The sequence below is a fragment of the Neltuma alba genome, unplaced genomic scaffold (assembly GCF_004799145.2).
Source record: "Neltuma alba isolate B1F8T4 unplaced genomic scaffold, ASM479914v2 tig00010903_pilon, whole genome shotgun sequence".
Classification (NCBI taxonomy): Eukaryota; Viridiplantae; Streptophyta; class Magnoliopsida; order Fabales; family Fabaceae; genus Neltuma; species Neltuma alba.
Window position 1 is genome coordinate 1 of NW_021635686.1, and position 17,407 is coordinate 17,407.

The 17,407-nt window shown below is 32.1% G+C and overlaps 1 protein-coding gene across 1 annotated transcript; it reads left to right on the forward strand.

The window, feature by feature from the left end:
* The first annotated feature begins 1,041 nt into the window (after positions 1 to 1,041).
* Positions 1,042 to 1,431, forward strand: LOC114759842 (BAHD acyltransferase At5g47980-like). The gene has a single exon (XM_028949078.1). The coding sequence runs from the start codon at positions 1,042 to 1,044 to the stop codon at positions 1,429 to 1,431; it is 390 nt and encodes a 129-aa protein (XP_028804911.1).
* Positions 1,432 to 17,407: the final 15,976 nt, after the last annotated feature.

Consider the following 17,407-nt stretch of genomic DNA (forward strand, 5'->3'; position numbering starts at 1 on the left):
CCTTGAGGTTTTGTTGAAAAAGTTCATATCTGAATTAGAAAATTTGAACCCCCGAGAATTATAATTTGTTTGGTTCGGTTTGACATGGCCAAGAAATATAACTTTAGTATTAGATTAACTATGTAGTAAATACTCCTCCAGTCTTAAATATAAGACCCATTTTGTAGTGTAATTTACACTTTAACATGAGTCTTATTTAGGACTGGAGGAGTATAATTTACATGTGTGCAAATGTATTTGTCAAGTAAAATTTTGGGTTTGATCTTTATGTCAACTAACTACTCCCTCTAATCCTAAATGTAAAAGTTAACAGATGAATTTGTTTTTTATCATAATATAAAATTTCATTCCACTTTATTTTTTAAAATTTATAATTTTTTAATAAACTTAATTCCTTGTTGATTGCATAAATCCAGGAGGTTTTTCATCAATGAAGTAGTTTCCCAATACGAATAATTGAAAAGAAACTACTTTAAGAAAACCAACTCATATATATTATAAATAACTAACCTAGTCATTTTTTTCATTTTCTAAATTAATTATCTAGCTTTTATATTTAGGATCCAAATGAGTAATAATTTAAAGATAAAATGATAGAAGTACATACTTTTGAGCATAGGATTTCCGAAAAGGTTTCATTAGAGATAACTAAAAAAAAAACTAACCTTCACAACTATTTATCTTCTCTACTCAATTGATAAGTTCAGGATGTCTAAGCAAACCAAAAAAAAAAAAATTTCTAACTGAGAAAATTGAACTGGGTGTAGATTCGTGTTTGAATCCTCCGAGATTACAAACTGAAGGCCAAATCTTCAAGCAACTGGTGGAGCAACCAACTCGGGTGGAGGCCATATTAGCACTAATATGGAAATGTGCTACAATGGCATCAAGAACGAACCTAGGAATAACCAAAAGACCCTCCAAGGTAGGCCAAGTAATAAATATTCGTAAAAGGACAAACCCACCTTTGCCTGAGACCTCTCTGGGAAATTGCTTGAGTAACTTCGTAGCAGAGATGGAAGAGAGCAGGGTAGTACAGATATGGACTTACAGACATTGGTGGTTCACTTAAGGAAAGCTCTTGAACTATTTTCAAAGGAACGTGCTCCAAAACTTGAAGATAAAAATAATGCTTCCTCAATATTAAGTGAGGGATTGAAGGATATAGATTTGGCATACAAAGAGGACATAGATTTCTATATGTGCACGAGTTGGTGTCATTTTGAGTTTTATGAAGCAGATTTTGGGTGGGGAAAGCCCAAGTGGGCGAGTATTCCTTCTTTGAAGATAAACAATTCTATTATTCTAATGGATACGAGTGATGGAAAAGGAATAGAAGGATGGGTAACTTTGACTGAACAAGATATGAAGTTGATGGAGAGTAACCATGAATTGCTCGAATTTGCGTCTTTGAACCCAACTATCATATAGAAAAAGTAACATACATTTTTACTCATCTAATTTTACATGAAGTTTCATTGATCCATTTATTATATACTGTATCTTTCCAGTCTTTTAATCATAATATTATTAGTCTCAAATGATAATTTTTTTGTGCTAATCATTATCTCATTAGAAAATTAAACTTAATGTTATAGCATTTGAGAATATTTTGTCGACATTTAAACTTTCAATGTCATAATTTGTTTTGTTAATAATGTTGGTCAACATATTTCTCGATATTATTCAATATTAATAAACTAAGCAAACAATGTATAGTTAGAGACTAGTGATATAAACGTAACTACAAGACCTTGCATAAGAAACTATACTTCTAATTTTTCCATCGCAAACGTTAACAAAGGAAAAACTAAATTCAATTTAATAAAAATATTAGTAGAGGATTTGGTACACTTCCTATAAAGTGCGCAAGGCCTTTTAGTTAATCCATGCAAAAGCCATATATACTCATAGTCATTTCTTTTCTCGTCTTATTTATCCGGGTCTTCTAATTTGTTTTTAAAAAAACAATAAATCAACTAAATGACTACAATAAAGTAAATTAATGGCCAAAGACCAAAACTATACCAAATTAGCAATAACAGTAAGCAATATGTCCCTTTTTATCGTCTTTTTTATGTAAATATTTATTAATCTATAGCCATAGTTATTAATCTCTTCGGTATAGCCACATAGGTACTTCACTTTCCTTAAAATAAAAAAAAAGGCAACCCCCCCCCCCCCCGGGGGGTCGGTTTTTTGAGGATTTTTTTTGGGGGCGGGGGGGGGGGGGGGGAGAAACCCCACGCCAATGTTCGGGTACCAAGCACTGCATTGCTGAAGTAACATAGAACGCTTTGATATTAAGATTATAAGTAAGAAAAACACTAACACAACTACAAAAAATTGTAACTAGTATGCTAATCTATCTTTAAAACTAATTTAAAAAAGCAGTTGTAATTTTGTAATTAATTTAAAAAGTTACTAGCCAATCTATATCGATTTCAAGTCTAACTAACGTGGACCGTCATAGGATATTCTACCGTGATTAGCTTAAAATATAATGTAGAAAGATTATTTTGAATTTAAAAAAATGAAGGTAAATTTATTTAGGCTCTTTACGCCCAGCGTTAAATAGTAATCAACATAAACAAGCCTTCAAAAATTTCTAAATAACGCCAACTTTTCACTTCGTGCCTCCTCATCACTTCATTTGCTCAGATAAAGACATGTTCACACTAACGATTCTTGTCACCACACTAATTAGAAATAAATTTTGTTGCTAAAATTAGCAACAAAATTTAATGACGAAAAAATTTTATTACTAAATTAGCGATAGATTAGTGATATAACTTTATTCTATTACTAAATTCTATTACTTCCGTTACTAATTTTCGGGACTAGTCCATCACTAACTCCCAACACAAAATATTTTGTGACAAAATCAGTGACGGAGAAATTCTATCACTCATTTTTGTTGCTCTTTCATCACTAATCCATTACAAAAAAAATGACAATATAAAAATAGAACAATTATTTTTTAATATTTATTATTAAAATAAAATGTGATATGTAATAATTTTTCAAAAACATGTTATATAAATAAAAAATATAATATACTTATTGTTTTATTAAATATTAGAATAAAAATATTAATAATTAGTTATACTTTAATAACATACAAAAAAATAAATTGAAATAAATAATTAATACATTGACTTATGTAATATTATTATATACATTTGTATTTGTCATCAGAAATATTATATATTTATTTATTTTTGCATAAAAATTTGTAGGTGTTTTACAACTCAATTGGCAAAAGTGCCTTCAAAATGCATGCAAGATGTCTTGGGTTCAAATCACCACTCCTTCACAAAATTTGCTTAATTTGTGACGTGGCGATGACATGGACAAATGATGATGTAGCAGCTCATAATAATGGATATGTGGCGATGACGTGGACGAGAAAATGACATGGCGGAATGGGAGAGAGAGGAGGTGGCAAGGTGGCAGTTGGTGATGAGGTGGTGATTGTCACATGGTATTTTAAATTTACATAACAAAAAAATTTAGCAAACAATGAGTGACGAAAATTCCATCACTAATTTGCGACAGAATTTTCATTACAAATCCGTCATTATTTTGTGAAAGAATTTTTTTCAGATATCTATCACTAATTGGTAACGAATTACTGACAAAAAATTTCCATCGCCAATTTTCATCACTAATCCGTTAGTAATCTGTCACCAATTAATTTTGAATTCTATCACTAAATAATTAGTGACAGTGAAATTAGCGACCAAAAAAATTCCATTGCTAATTAAATTTTGTCATTATTTTTGATTAGTGACAGAAATTTTGTCACTCAATTTCATCACTAATTTACTCTTTGTTGGTAATGTCTACTTGCTTTAATCTTGTTCTTTACTCCAATCTTGCCCTTTATGGCATATTGTTGAAATACCATCTTAAATATTGAAAAACTGATTCTGATTCTGCATGGACATTTTATTTTTAAATTTTTAATTATTGATTGTGATATGAAATATTGAAAATTTGATGATTTTGATGACTGTTGCAAATTGGTTTCATCATAAGATGAGTATTAAAAATGCCAATTAGTAAATGTTGTTGGATTGCATTTTAGTTTAATTCTTGGGAGGCACCATTTACTACGTAAAAGACACGAAAATTATTGCATAAACTTTAAAGTATCCTACTTATATAATTAAATCAAAAATTGATCTTCATAAAAACATCATTGACGAAGAACGCCTTATTTAAAGAAACGATATGTACATATAGAAAAAAAAAAATTTACTCCTAAATTATGGGGTTTGGATGAGCTTTTTCAAAGTAATTTTATAGATTTCTAGGTAAGTATGTGGAAAGAGTTTTGACTCGATTTAAGTGCTTACATGGTATGCCAAACACCCCTTAAATATGACATTAATCAAGACTTTTCACTAAGCTTATTAATTCTCCTTTCTTTTTTCTTTTTTGTTATGCACAAATATCCTCCTATTTAATGCAATCCTGATTGACGTACCGTCAGATATTAAATTTGGACACATCTCCCATCAGGGATATGAATCTCAGTTCACTATGTTATAGGAGAATAACCTATTCTACTAAACTCAATGACCATTGATAGTTTAAATCTTAAATATGTGAATTATCATTCCCTGTGCCTGAAGTTTCTTGCAAGAAATCTTGAATTTGGGCTTCCTACTTAGACTACACCTATGGAACAATTTTGCGAGCATCACATTCTCAACCCGTCAGCTCATTACAGCATGAAGTTCGGCCCAATCAATGAAGACTCAGGCCCAAGTTTCTCCTTCCATGTGTTCATAATTGCCGTGGGCCTGTAATCCATTGAAATATAGTCCAATTAGATTCTTTTAAGATAAAACGCCTCCCTCTTGCCATTGGACTCCCTTGTGCTAAATCCACCTCTTGGGTTGGGCATTTTTAAGTCCTTCTCGGCCTTTTAGGTTTGCACCATAATCAAATACTATTTCCGGAATTTATAGTTTACAAACAAGATCTTATAATTAAAATTAGAGGTAATGATATTTAAATGTCTTCGAACAACATTAATTATAATTAAGGACAACAAATTTTGGTAATTAGAAGGAAACGATATCCTTGATTGAAATTAAAAAATTTTGAGCCGATAAAAATGCCCTCCACTGGACGTTTTCATCACTGATTTTTCCCTTTTTTTCACACAAAGAATACAATTTAGATGGAATAATAATTCTTGATGGTTAAAACACAAGTTTAAAGTTGAGAATATTAATAAAAAAATTTTAGTATAACAATGATATTATTTTTATAATTCATCTGATAATAACAAGTTTGAATGTAAAATGACTAAAGTAGAGATTAATAACATGTTACACATTAACATTGTTATCAATATATAACTATTAACGACTGTCAAATGGTAACAATGTTGTTATAGCTATTAACAAAATACTAGCATTGCCACAACGCCATCTAATTTTCACATCATCATATGAACATAGTATCAATATCAACACTTACATTGGAAATACCAATATTCTTATGACCAATAACCAAAACTAGCATGGCCATGACAACAAATATTTTTGCAATACAAACAAAATATTCTTCATTGCTAGTATAACAACTCTCAACAAAATATTCTTCTTCATCACTATTATCCTTACCTTCATAATAATACTCTTCACTATCATTTGCAAAAACAAAATCTACTAAAATTTATGTTTTGATTATGATAAATTCATTTTCTAGATTTATAATTTCTGGCAAAACCAAAACTATGGTGTAGGAATCTTCGTTGATTAGTTTTTCCTATTATGTATTTGAGAATTAATCTTCTCGAATATATATTTGAGAAGTTTTCTATGTTTTGTTAAACTTTTTTTTTTTGAATAGCTTTCTCTAATACATGGCCGAGAATTGGACTTTTTGAATACGTATTCAAGAAACTTGCTTCATTTTACAACATCTTATCAGAAGAACTCACAAATCCTTAAATAGTTTTCTCAAATATATATTCAAGAATTGGTTTTCTCAAATATATATTCAAGAATTGGTTTTGTCGAATGCATATTCAAAAATTAGTATTTTCAAATACATATTCAAGAAGCTTTCTATTTTTTGTTAAACTACTCTGAACAATTTTCTTAAATACATATTCAAGAAACTCTTTCTATCAACTAAAGATTTCTTACCAAAACATCCATATAATGTGTTTACAAGGACTTTATAGAAAATATGCTCAAGAATTTAAATTTAAAGTTTTGGGGACAAAAGAACTTTCTCAATAATACATTCAAGAAAATAACATTTCCTAAATATCTCATCCCATAAAATTTCTCAAATACATCTTTAAGAAAGCTATCTCTCGAAGAACATATCAAATATTCTCTAACCTTTTTGAAGATGAACTTATTTAATTTCATTTTACTTCTCATTTACAATTGTTATATAACTATCTCACACTTCTTTCTTTGAGTATCTCAAGCTCACAAATAATACAAGCAAAGACGTTTCAAAAGATGATTGAAGGTTAAAAGTTTTAATGGAAAAATGACATTGAAAAAGCAAAGGACTCTAACAGCATTAAATGCTAACGCAATCTTCACAAGCCACTAACGTCTCCAACTACTTCTACAATGGTAACTTCATCTCAAGTCTAACGAATAGTTAATGAAGCTCAACTATAAAAACTATAAATAGACGAAGCATTCAATGAAACAACAGGAGAAGGAAACGAACAATTACGGTCTCAAATCTACTGCTTATTACTCTATTTCATTAAGTTCATCAATTGTGCTTCAGTGTTCATTTATTATTCTGTGAGACAGATAGATTTAAACATTCAATACTCATCTATAAGTTGCTCAAGGTTGTGGGAATCTTGAGTGGGTTGTAACCTTATGGGAACTAAGAGGGAGCAATTGAGAGTCATCAATTGCTATACTATGGTGCCAAGAGCTTGTTACAAATCTTGAGTTATAACGAAACATTCATAGGCTCTGAAACTGGACGTAGGTCAAGTAGTTGAAACCAAACTAGTATAAACTATTGTGTGCTTTTTTGACTCCCTTCTTCCTCTTTTGGTGATATTCTTAGTGCTCAATCTCTTTTCTTGTTGATTTAAAGTTAGAAATCTTATTACAACCCAATTCACCCTCTTCTTCTTGGGTGTACTGCCATACTAACAAACTCCTCACCGTAGTCATCATAATAACACTCTTCACCTTCCTCATCCTCAGTTTTCCCAGGCTCACGGTGATTACAAAACCACGAGCCTCCTCTGTGACCAAGGGTACCCACTTGTCAAGGACCATGATGGTTGGCTCAGAATGTGGTTCGACCCCTATATTCTCCTTCCTCCCTTCACCTCGCTCTTCGCTCAGCGCATGACGCTTCACTTTGAACCACATCTTGAAGGTTGTTTTAATGCCCATGGGGTTCGAACTCGGGTCCCTCAATTTGGTTCAACACGATCGCTTCTTTATCTTGACCCTCATCTCAAGTGAGTCGATGTTTTGCAATCGAGTATCGTCTTCAACTTCTGAGGCATATTGTGACTGTAACATGCTTTGGCCTACAAGGCACCATTGGTGGATTCGCTTGAAGAGGTTGTATATGTGGAGGGTGAAACTCTGTTTGGAGCACCCTATGATTTCCAATATGGTCTTGCTGCGAAAGGTCATTTGTCTCATGTGGGTTTTGTAACATCCTAAATATATCTTAATATAAAAAGAAATTATTATTATTTCACAAAATAAAATAAACTAATAATATTTTATTATTATAAAATAATAATTTTTATAAAAAAAAAAAAGACCCAGCTTTTCCACTGATGGAAAAAAGCTAGAGGTAATTTAAGAAGAAGGAAGAAAATGGGGGTGGTGCATTTAAGAAGAAGAAGAAAATGGGGGAGGTAAGTAAATGAAGAAGGAAAAATGGGATGAGATGGTTGAGGGGGATGGATAATAAAAGGAGGGAGTGTTATGCAAAGAAGAGAAAGAGAGAGTGAGAGGCACAAAAAGAGAAATCGAGAGAAAAGCAGAGAAATGTAAGCATTCTGAAGAATAATTCAAACTTTAGGAATCATTTAGGTATATAAAAACACTTCTTTCTATTAAATTTTTTTATGAATATTTTCTATATATTTAGAGCTTTATATTAGTAGTATCATTATAATGTTTAGAGAAAATTTTGTGATTTTGATATGGAATAAGTATTGAGTTTTGACCATATTTGATCGTAGAAATTCAAAAATACATTATTAAGAAATTCTAATCATTTTAGATTTGTCTATTTGTTACTTTTGATATTTAAAATCAAATTTATTTTGTTGAAAGTTCTGTCATTTATGACATATATACAAGTAGGATGACAAGTTGGTGAAGTAGTGCTCAAATATAATTTAAGTAATAAATGATATTTTAATAGATACAATCACATGAACAGAATACATTTCACCATCCACCATAATTCATACAAAATACACATATGCAACAACATAATGAAATATGTCCTCCCATCACCATACTCCTCCTTATGACTCCTTGACAAGGACCAGGGCTTTCTGTGCTAAGTAACCCGACCAAAGGTCACCTCAGTCACATAAGGAGCGGGTGCCCCTCCTGTGCTTACACTACCCAAAAATGGATTATGGTGTAAGAGGTGTAAGAGATGTCTATCCAAGAGTTCGTTCTCAATTTTAAACCAAGGAAAAGGAAGAACTACATAGGTCTAACAAAAAAGCCAATACTAGGATCCGTAGTGCAGGCATGCTGCGCGAGCTTCAAGAACAATTATCCTTCACATAACAAAATCCCATCCTCCACATATGAACCCCATGCATAGTCACAATATAAATTAAAAATATCATAGTTCTTCAAAGTAAGATGATATAATTTCAAACAAAATACAACACATTTTCATTTTATTTAATAACATAATATTAGTATATTAAATTCAACACCGCAAGAAAACATAATTTTCAATAAAACACTACTCAGGCATAATTAAAACAACATACTTCCCACTTCACCAAAATTTGTTATATAAGGAAATATATATTTTATTCATAGGCATACTTTCACAAATTAATTTGGGAAAATATAAACATAATAAACACCTTACAATTCAAAGCATGTATATAAAATAAATTAACCCTGGTTACCTCTACCCTAAGCTTAACCTCATAGCTTGAGAAATGAGAGCATAAATTACAAACTCCGAAGTACAAGATAATCTACAAATAATGTAGATATAATTTAATATACATACAAATAAATAACTTAAATTGCATAGGATTTATTATTATTATTAATTTGTACATATATTTACTACTCAAAAATTCTTACTTCACATAACATTTTTCCCCTACCCAAATAACTCATTCAAATTATATATATTTATAAAAATATTCTTTTTATCTAACATTGTAAAAATCTCAATTTATAATTTAAGTTTTCAGCTTCAAAATTTTTCTAATAATATATCCTTAACCTATTTTACATTTTTAAACTGATTAAAATCTGAATAATATATTAAATAACACAGATAAGTTATTTAATTTAAATTTAATCAGTAAAAACATTCTATATGTCTTGAATAATATATTTTTCAACTAAAATCTTAGTTTAAAATTTTCAAAACAATCAATGAATAAATATAAACTGATTAAAATTTCAATAATATATCAAACAATCTAAACAAATTATTTGACTTAATTTTAATTGGTACAAATATATTGTATATCATAAATGATAGATTTTTCAACAAAATAAATTTGATTTTAAATATCAAAAGTAACAAATAGACAAATCTAAACCAGTTAAAATTTCTTAATAATGTATCTTTGAATTTCTATAGTCAAAATTTCAAAACTCAATACTTATTCCATATCAAAATCACAAAATTTTCTCTAAACATTATAATGATACTACTTATATAAAGCTCTAAATATATAGAAAATATTTATAAAGAAAATTTAATAGAAAGAAGTGTTTTTATATACCTAAATGATCCTCAAAACTTGTATTATTCTTCATAATGTTAACACTTCTCTGCTTTTCTCTTGATTTCTCTTTCTACGCCTCTCACTCTCTCTTTCTCTTCTCTGCATAACACTCCCTCCTTTTATTATCCATCTCCCTCAACCATCTCATCCCATTTTTCCTTCTTCATTTACTAACCTCCCCCATTTTCTTCTTTTTCTTAAATGGACCACCCCATTTTCTTCCTTCTTCTTAAATTACCCCCAGCTTTTTCACCGAATTCAATGGAAAAGCTGGGTCTTTGTTTTTTTTAATAAAATATTATTATTTTATTTTTTTTGAAATAATAATAATTTCTTTTTATATTAAGATATATTTAGGATGTTATAGTTCTCCCCACCTAAAAAGAATTTTGTCCTCAAAATTTGCAACACGTATAGGAAATATAACAACACAATAACATTGAAGAAACAGATAATATCACGACACACATACTGTCATCACATAAAATAGTACACAATCAGCACATCAACACATACCTAAGAAAACAAATGTGGAAAATCATGCCGCATTCGCTCCTCAGTTTCCCAGGTGGCATCACCAGGAAACATACCTTTTCAGAAAACCTTAAGTAACCAGATTATTTTATTTCGAAGTTACTTATCCTTGACATCTAGGATGCGTTCGGGCTTAGCTCAAAAGGTAAGATTCTCTTGTAACTCAATCTCCTCAGGCTCAATCACATAAGATGGATCTAGATGATACTTCTTGAGTTGTGACACATGAAAGACATTGTGCACATTAAAGAGATGCAGTGGTAAAGTAATTCGATAAGCAACCAGTCCAATCCGCTCGAAAATCTCATAAGGTTCAAGATATCGAGGAGTCAGCTTTTTGGCCTTGATGGATCTACCAATGCCAGTCACTAGTGAAACTTTCAAAAACACATGGTCACCCCCTTCAAATTCCAAAGGCCTCCACCATCGATCTGCGTAACTCTTCTGGAAACTCTAAGCGGTCATCAACCTTTATTTGATTAATTCAATTTTCTCTGTGGTTGCATCCACAATGTCGGGGCCAACAATAGTTCTTTCACTCAATTTAGTCTAACATAGTGCTGATCTACACTTTTTTCCATACAATGCTTCATAAGGTGCTATCTAGATGCTCATATGATAACTATTATTGTAGGTGAATTCTGCTGATGGAGGATGGCAATCCTAAGTCCCAACTACCCGAATGTTCAATGGCACAAGCCCTCAACATATCCTCGAGAGTTTGTATGGTCCTCTCAGTTTGACCATCAGTCTGGAAATTATACGCCATACTGAACTTCAACTTTGTGCCAAAGGCTCTTTGCATTGCCTTCCAGAAGTTCAAGTTGAACCTTGGATCTTAGTCTGATATGATATCTTTTGGTATCCCATGCAATCTCACAATCTCATCTACATACAATTGAGCAAGTTTTTCCACAGAATAAGTAGACTTGATTGGGAGAAAGTGGGCTGACTTTGTCAATCTATCTACAATGACCTAGATTGCATCATAACCCCCTAGATTTCTAGGCAAACCCATGATGAAGTCCATTGAAATTTCTAGGTTTTGGATTAAAGCCGGTGGCTTTTGGTGTTCAATTTTGATTTTCTCACAAGTCAAGCACTTGAGTACAAAATTAGTCATATCACACCTCATCCCTAGCCACCAATACTCTTGCTTCAAATCATGGTACATCTTGGTTATTCTAGAGTGAATGGTGTACTTAGTTCTATATACCTCCTTCAAAATTGTCTTTTTCATTTCTTCATTATCTAGAATGCAAATTCTTTTCTTATACCTTAAGATTCCTTCATCTCTAATGTCATAGTCTGATACTGCTCCATTTTCTACTTCTTCTCTTATCCTCATTAATTCATCATCCTCTATCAGGGCTATCTTCAACTCTTTAAAGAAGTTAAAATCCCCAAGTACTCCATTTAAAGTAATAGTCGTTTCTATTATCTTACCTATAACTGGTATTTTAGTTAGCTCATCCAGCAAGTGATACTCTGTCACACTCATGTAGAAAACATGCACTGTCTTTTGACTCAATGCATCAGCCACCACATATGCCTTCTCTAGATGATACTTCAACTCAAAATCATAATCTGCTAAGAATTCTATCCATCTTCGCTAATGATTATTTAACTCTTTTTGATCTACCAGGGTACTTTAAGCTTTTGTGGTCACTGAAAATCTCAAACTGGGCACCATATAGATAGTGTCAATTGTCTAGATGCAAATCATAGGTGGGCTAATTCTCCTCGTGAGGTCTCAATTGTCTGGATGCATAAGCTATCACCTTGTTATCTTGCATCAATATATAGCCCAAACCTTTCAAAGATGCATTTATGTATGTTATGTATGGTCGTGATGGTTTAGGTATAGTGAGGACAGGTACCGTGGTTAGCTTTGTTTTCAACCCTTGAAATGTAGCTTTCCACTTTTCTGTCCATATAAAAGGTTTGTCCTTCTTTATCAGGTTAGCTAATAGCATAGCTATATGAGAAAAGCCTTTAATAAAATGGCAGTAATACCTGGCCAACCGACAAAGCTTCTCACTTCAGTCACAGACTTGGCAGTCTCCCATTTTAACACTGCCTCTACTTTGCTCAAATCCACGGCCACACCTTCGACAGATACCACATGACCTAAAAACTTTACCTCCTTCAACTAAAACTTACACTTGCTCAATTTGGCATAAAACTTGTTCTCTCTTAATATTTGTAATACAATGTGAAGGTGTTTATGATGCTCCTCTTTGCTCTTCGAGTATCATCAATGAAGACTACAACAAATTGATCCAAGTAAGCCATGAAGATCCTATTCATATAGTCCATAAACACTACTAGAGCATTTGTTAATCCAAAAGGCATCACCAAAAACTCGTACTGACCATAACGAGTTTGAAAGCGGTCTTGGGAATGTACTCTGCCCTGACCCTTAACTGATGATAGCCAGATCTTAAATCAATTTTAGAGAACACAAACGAACCCATAAGCTGGTTAAGTAAGTCATCAATTCTTGGAAGGGGATACTTACTCTTAATTGTGACCTTATTCAACTAACAATAACCTATGCACAACCTCAAACTGCCATCTTTCTTTTTCTTGAACAACACAAGTGAACCCCATGGAGAAACACTCGGTCTAATAAAACCTTTTTCCAATAGGTCCTCAATCTGTTTCTTTAATTCTACTAACTCAGAGAGTGACATTCTATAGGGAGCTTTAGAGATAGATTCGGTTCCTGGAGCTAACTCAATAGACAACTCCACCTTTTGTACTGGAGGTAACCCAAATATTTCTTTAGGAAACACATCGAGAAACTCACTTACTACTTCAATTTGGTCTATGTTCCCTTCCTTTTCAGCTTGCATAAAGAAAAAGACTACAAAAGCTTGGCACCCCTTCTTAACATATTTCTCTACTCGAGCTGCTGTCAATAAAACAAGAACCTCTGGTACGTCTACAGATGTCGAGATTGAGTGCAACATAACAGACTTCTTCTTGCAATCTAAGGTAGCTCTATTAGCTGACAACTAATGCATACCCACAATAAAATCTATGCCTCGAAGGGGCAAACAAATCAAGTCAATGGTCATTTCCCGACCTTAAATACAAAGGTCAAACCTTTGCAGACTTTAACAATTCTCATGGTTGCTCCTGCCAGAGTAGTCACACATAGAACATAAGACAAATTGTCCATACACAGTCTTAATTTTTCAACATAATCAAAGGACACAAAAGAGTGGGTTGCCCCTGAGTCAAACATAGCATACAAGGGATGATTTTGTAAGAGTATGTTACCTCAAATCAAATTGGAGTACAGGTAACCGGGGTTAATTTATTTTATATACATGCTTTAGATTGTTAGGTGTTTATTATGTTTTTATTTTCTCAAATTAATTTGTGAAAGTATACCTGTGAATAAAATATATATTTTCTTATATAACAAATTTTGGTGAAGTGAGAAGTATATTGATTTAATTATGCCTGAGTTGTGTTTTATTGAAAATTATGTTTTCTTGTGGTGTTGAATTTAATATACTAATACTATGTTATTAAATAAAATGAAAATGTGTTGTACTTTGTTTGAAATTATATCAACTTACTTTGAAGAACTATGATATCTTTAATTTATATTGTGACTATGCATGGGGTTCATATGTGGAGGATGGGATTTTGTTATGTGGAGGATAATTGTTCTTAAAACCCATGCAGCATGCCTACACTACGGATCTTAGTGTTTGGCCTTTTTGTTAGACCCTTATAGTTCTTCCTTTTCCTTGGCCCGGAATTGAGAACGAACTCTTGGGTAGACACCTCTTACACCACAATCCATTCTTGGGTAGTGCAGGTACAGGAGGGGGCCTATTGCTTGATGTGAGTAGGGTGACCTTTGACCGGGTTACTCAGCACAGAAAGTCCTAGTCCTTTGTCAAGGAGTCATAAGGAGGAGTATGGTGATGGGAGGACATATTTCATTATGTTGTTGCATATGTGTATTTTGTATAAATTGTGGTGGATGGTGAGATATACTCCTTTCATGTGATTGTATCTATTAAAATATCATTTATTACTTAAATTATATTTGAGCACTACTTCACCAACTTGCCATCCTACTTGTATATATTATAAATTAATGCTTGGTTACTGAGACTTTATGTCTCATCCCACTATTCACTAATGCTTTTCAGGAGAGCCATCTAGTTTGGCTCAGTGCGAAGGGAAGCAACTAGAGGCATAGGCAAGTATAGCCTAGTAGTCCTCTTTTAGTTTGGGCATGTAATGTTATGTATATTGCCATCTTAGGGCCCATGATTTTGTTGACATATACTTTTCTTTGTTGGGTTGTTGGATGACTGTATTTGATAGAGTGCCGTTAGAATGGCTGGAGGCCATAAGACTCTGTTGTTTGTATTGCTCTTATGTGTATGACTTGTGGGCTGGGTTGAGCACCCTGTGTTTCTTGTGTCCTAAGTCTTTGTGAGATGAATGTTTATGTTGGGCTTGTGGGTGGTTACTGTGCCCTAAATCTTTGTTCTATACGTGTTGTTAAACTCATGGGTGTTTTATGTATCCAAAGCCTCTTGGGATGTTTTCGAAATAAGATAAACTCTTTATAACCATGATAGTATTTTAACGCTCTAACTCAATTCTTTTTCTACTATGGTTGTCATTTTAAAAATGGTTTTATAATTTTGTATTAAGAAGAGGTCTTTTCAGGTTCCAAGTTCCTGGAATATTTCAAGCATTTGATTGAAAAGCCAAGTGCTTCCAATGGCAAAAAACAAGTGATACTTGTCTCACATAGCTTAGGAGGATCGAAGAGTATTTTGGTCTATTATCCATGATTTCATAATTTCTATGGTTTCACTCTCTGTTAGGAATTATATAAATTCAAGAACTTAGATCAAAATTTCATATTTTCCAAGGTCTTTAAATGCCATTTTCCCCTTTTTGAATATTTCAGTTTAATTTTTTTAATATTCACCTTTTTATTATTTTTTAATACTAATTATTAATTATTTTAGTATAAAAAATTAAATTTGACTACTAAAAAATTAAAAAAGTTAATGACGAGGATAGAAAAATCAAAATTCAGTTGGTAAAACAACCAAAAAAACAATTGTATAATCCTAAGTCAAAAATTCCTACAAAATATAGTAATTTTGAGATTTTTTTTATCATTTTCCTAATTAATGAAGTATTGAAAACAAGATAAAATTTCAACAATAAAAAGTCGTAAGATAAGTATTGGAAAAAAGATAACAGAATACTTATTAAGGGACACTTAGCATTATGAAAGTATTTTTCAAAATGTACTCAATGTCTTAAAATTATTTGTGAGACAATTTTATGTTTGAAGTTCTTTAAATGGTGCAAATTCATCTTAATATAATAGCAAGTTATCTTTGATCCTTAACATTATGTTTGGTACGGGGTTTTCGGAGGGGAGGGGAGGGAAATTGCTCCCCTCCCCTTGTTTGGTTGGTGTAATTTTTTAGGAGGGGAGGGGAGTTGCTCCCCTCCCCTTGTTTAGTTAAGATATTTTTTAAAGAGGGGAGGGGCTCTTCTCCCCTCCTTTTCCCTTCTGGCCTCCCCTCTAAAAGTAGGGTTTTTTGGAGGGGAGATGAGAGATAAAATTTTATCTTCCCAAATTAACCTAAGTAAAATATTTTAATTCCTCTCTTGCCTTTTGGAGTTTTCAACCCTCTTATTTTTCTATGCCCTATACTCACACCCCAAGAAGTTGCCGCCACCCAATTGTGAGTCTATCAATCATCGTCTTCTTCTAAGCTTCATTACTCAACCCTCTTATTTTTCAGGTACGTGTTCTTTGACTTTTCTATTTGTATATATAAGCTGCAGTAGGAAAGAAAATAATGACTTTTCTATATGACTTTTCTTTGAAGCCATGAATTCCATTGTTAAAAAAGTCTAGAAAGATTTTATTACTCTCTGAGTTTGCGCTCTTCGTGTAAGTAGCTGAAAAATTTTGACATGCTTCTTATAGAAGATAAAAGGATCAAATCAGGCAAACTAATAGAATTTATCCGTTTTATTCATTGGCTAAATCGTTTGCTTGGGGAATTGTGGACTTATTTCGAAGATTTGTTTAGAGATGCTTCTTGTTTTTGCGAGCTTATTATAGGAAGCAATGCTTTTAAGCTTGTTATATGTTTGGATCATCTCTCACATTAGAGGAAAGAAAAAACCCCACATATTTCTAAATTTTTTCCAATATTAATTATGGGTATAGTTTCACAAAATATCTTTTCAGATGCATATTAGACGCAAGATGGCTTTAAGTTCTAAGCCTTTGCAGAGTCCTACTTAGCACCTAGAAGAATAGAAGTTCTAGCTGACATCTTTATATTAACTCAGATATAGTTTTTAATTTGTTTTCCCTTCAAATTTGACTAATATATGTGATACTATCACTAGTGTAGCAGTAAGAGGCCCCTGATCACATATAGATTTTGTTAAATTATAATTTACTAGGTAGTTCTCATTCCCACTCCTATTCATTTTATTGCACATATATGCTATTATTGATATTAAATTAGACATCCCATAATATAAAAATTAGCAAAAAAAATTATTTGTGTTTATCCGACTAATTAACATTACGGTATCTATGATTTGATTCAAAGTATTTTTTATTTATTTTTTTTCTAGATGGAATTGGTAAGACATCGGTATATGTTGATTTGCCAAATGCTCATTCAATGTTTTATGTTGGTTCGTCGATACTTGGAATTGCGTTGAAGAGCTATAATTCAAGTCATTTGTGCTATTGTATGGTACTATGTGACTCATATGTGGAATAAGAAAAAAATATGTTATAATATGAGTTCTAAAAGAGAAAGAGTACATGAAGAGGTAGAAATGGTCGACACATGA

Excerpts from the sequence above, each read along its gene's own strand:
- LOC114759842 (XM_028949078.1), top strand. The coding sequence starts at position 1,042 with ATGGACTTACAGACATTGGTGGTTCACTTAAGGAAAGCTCTTGAACTA.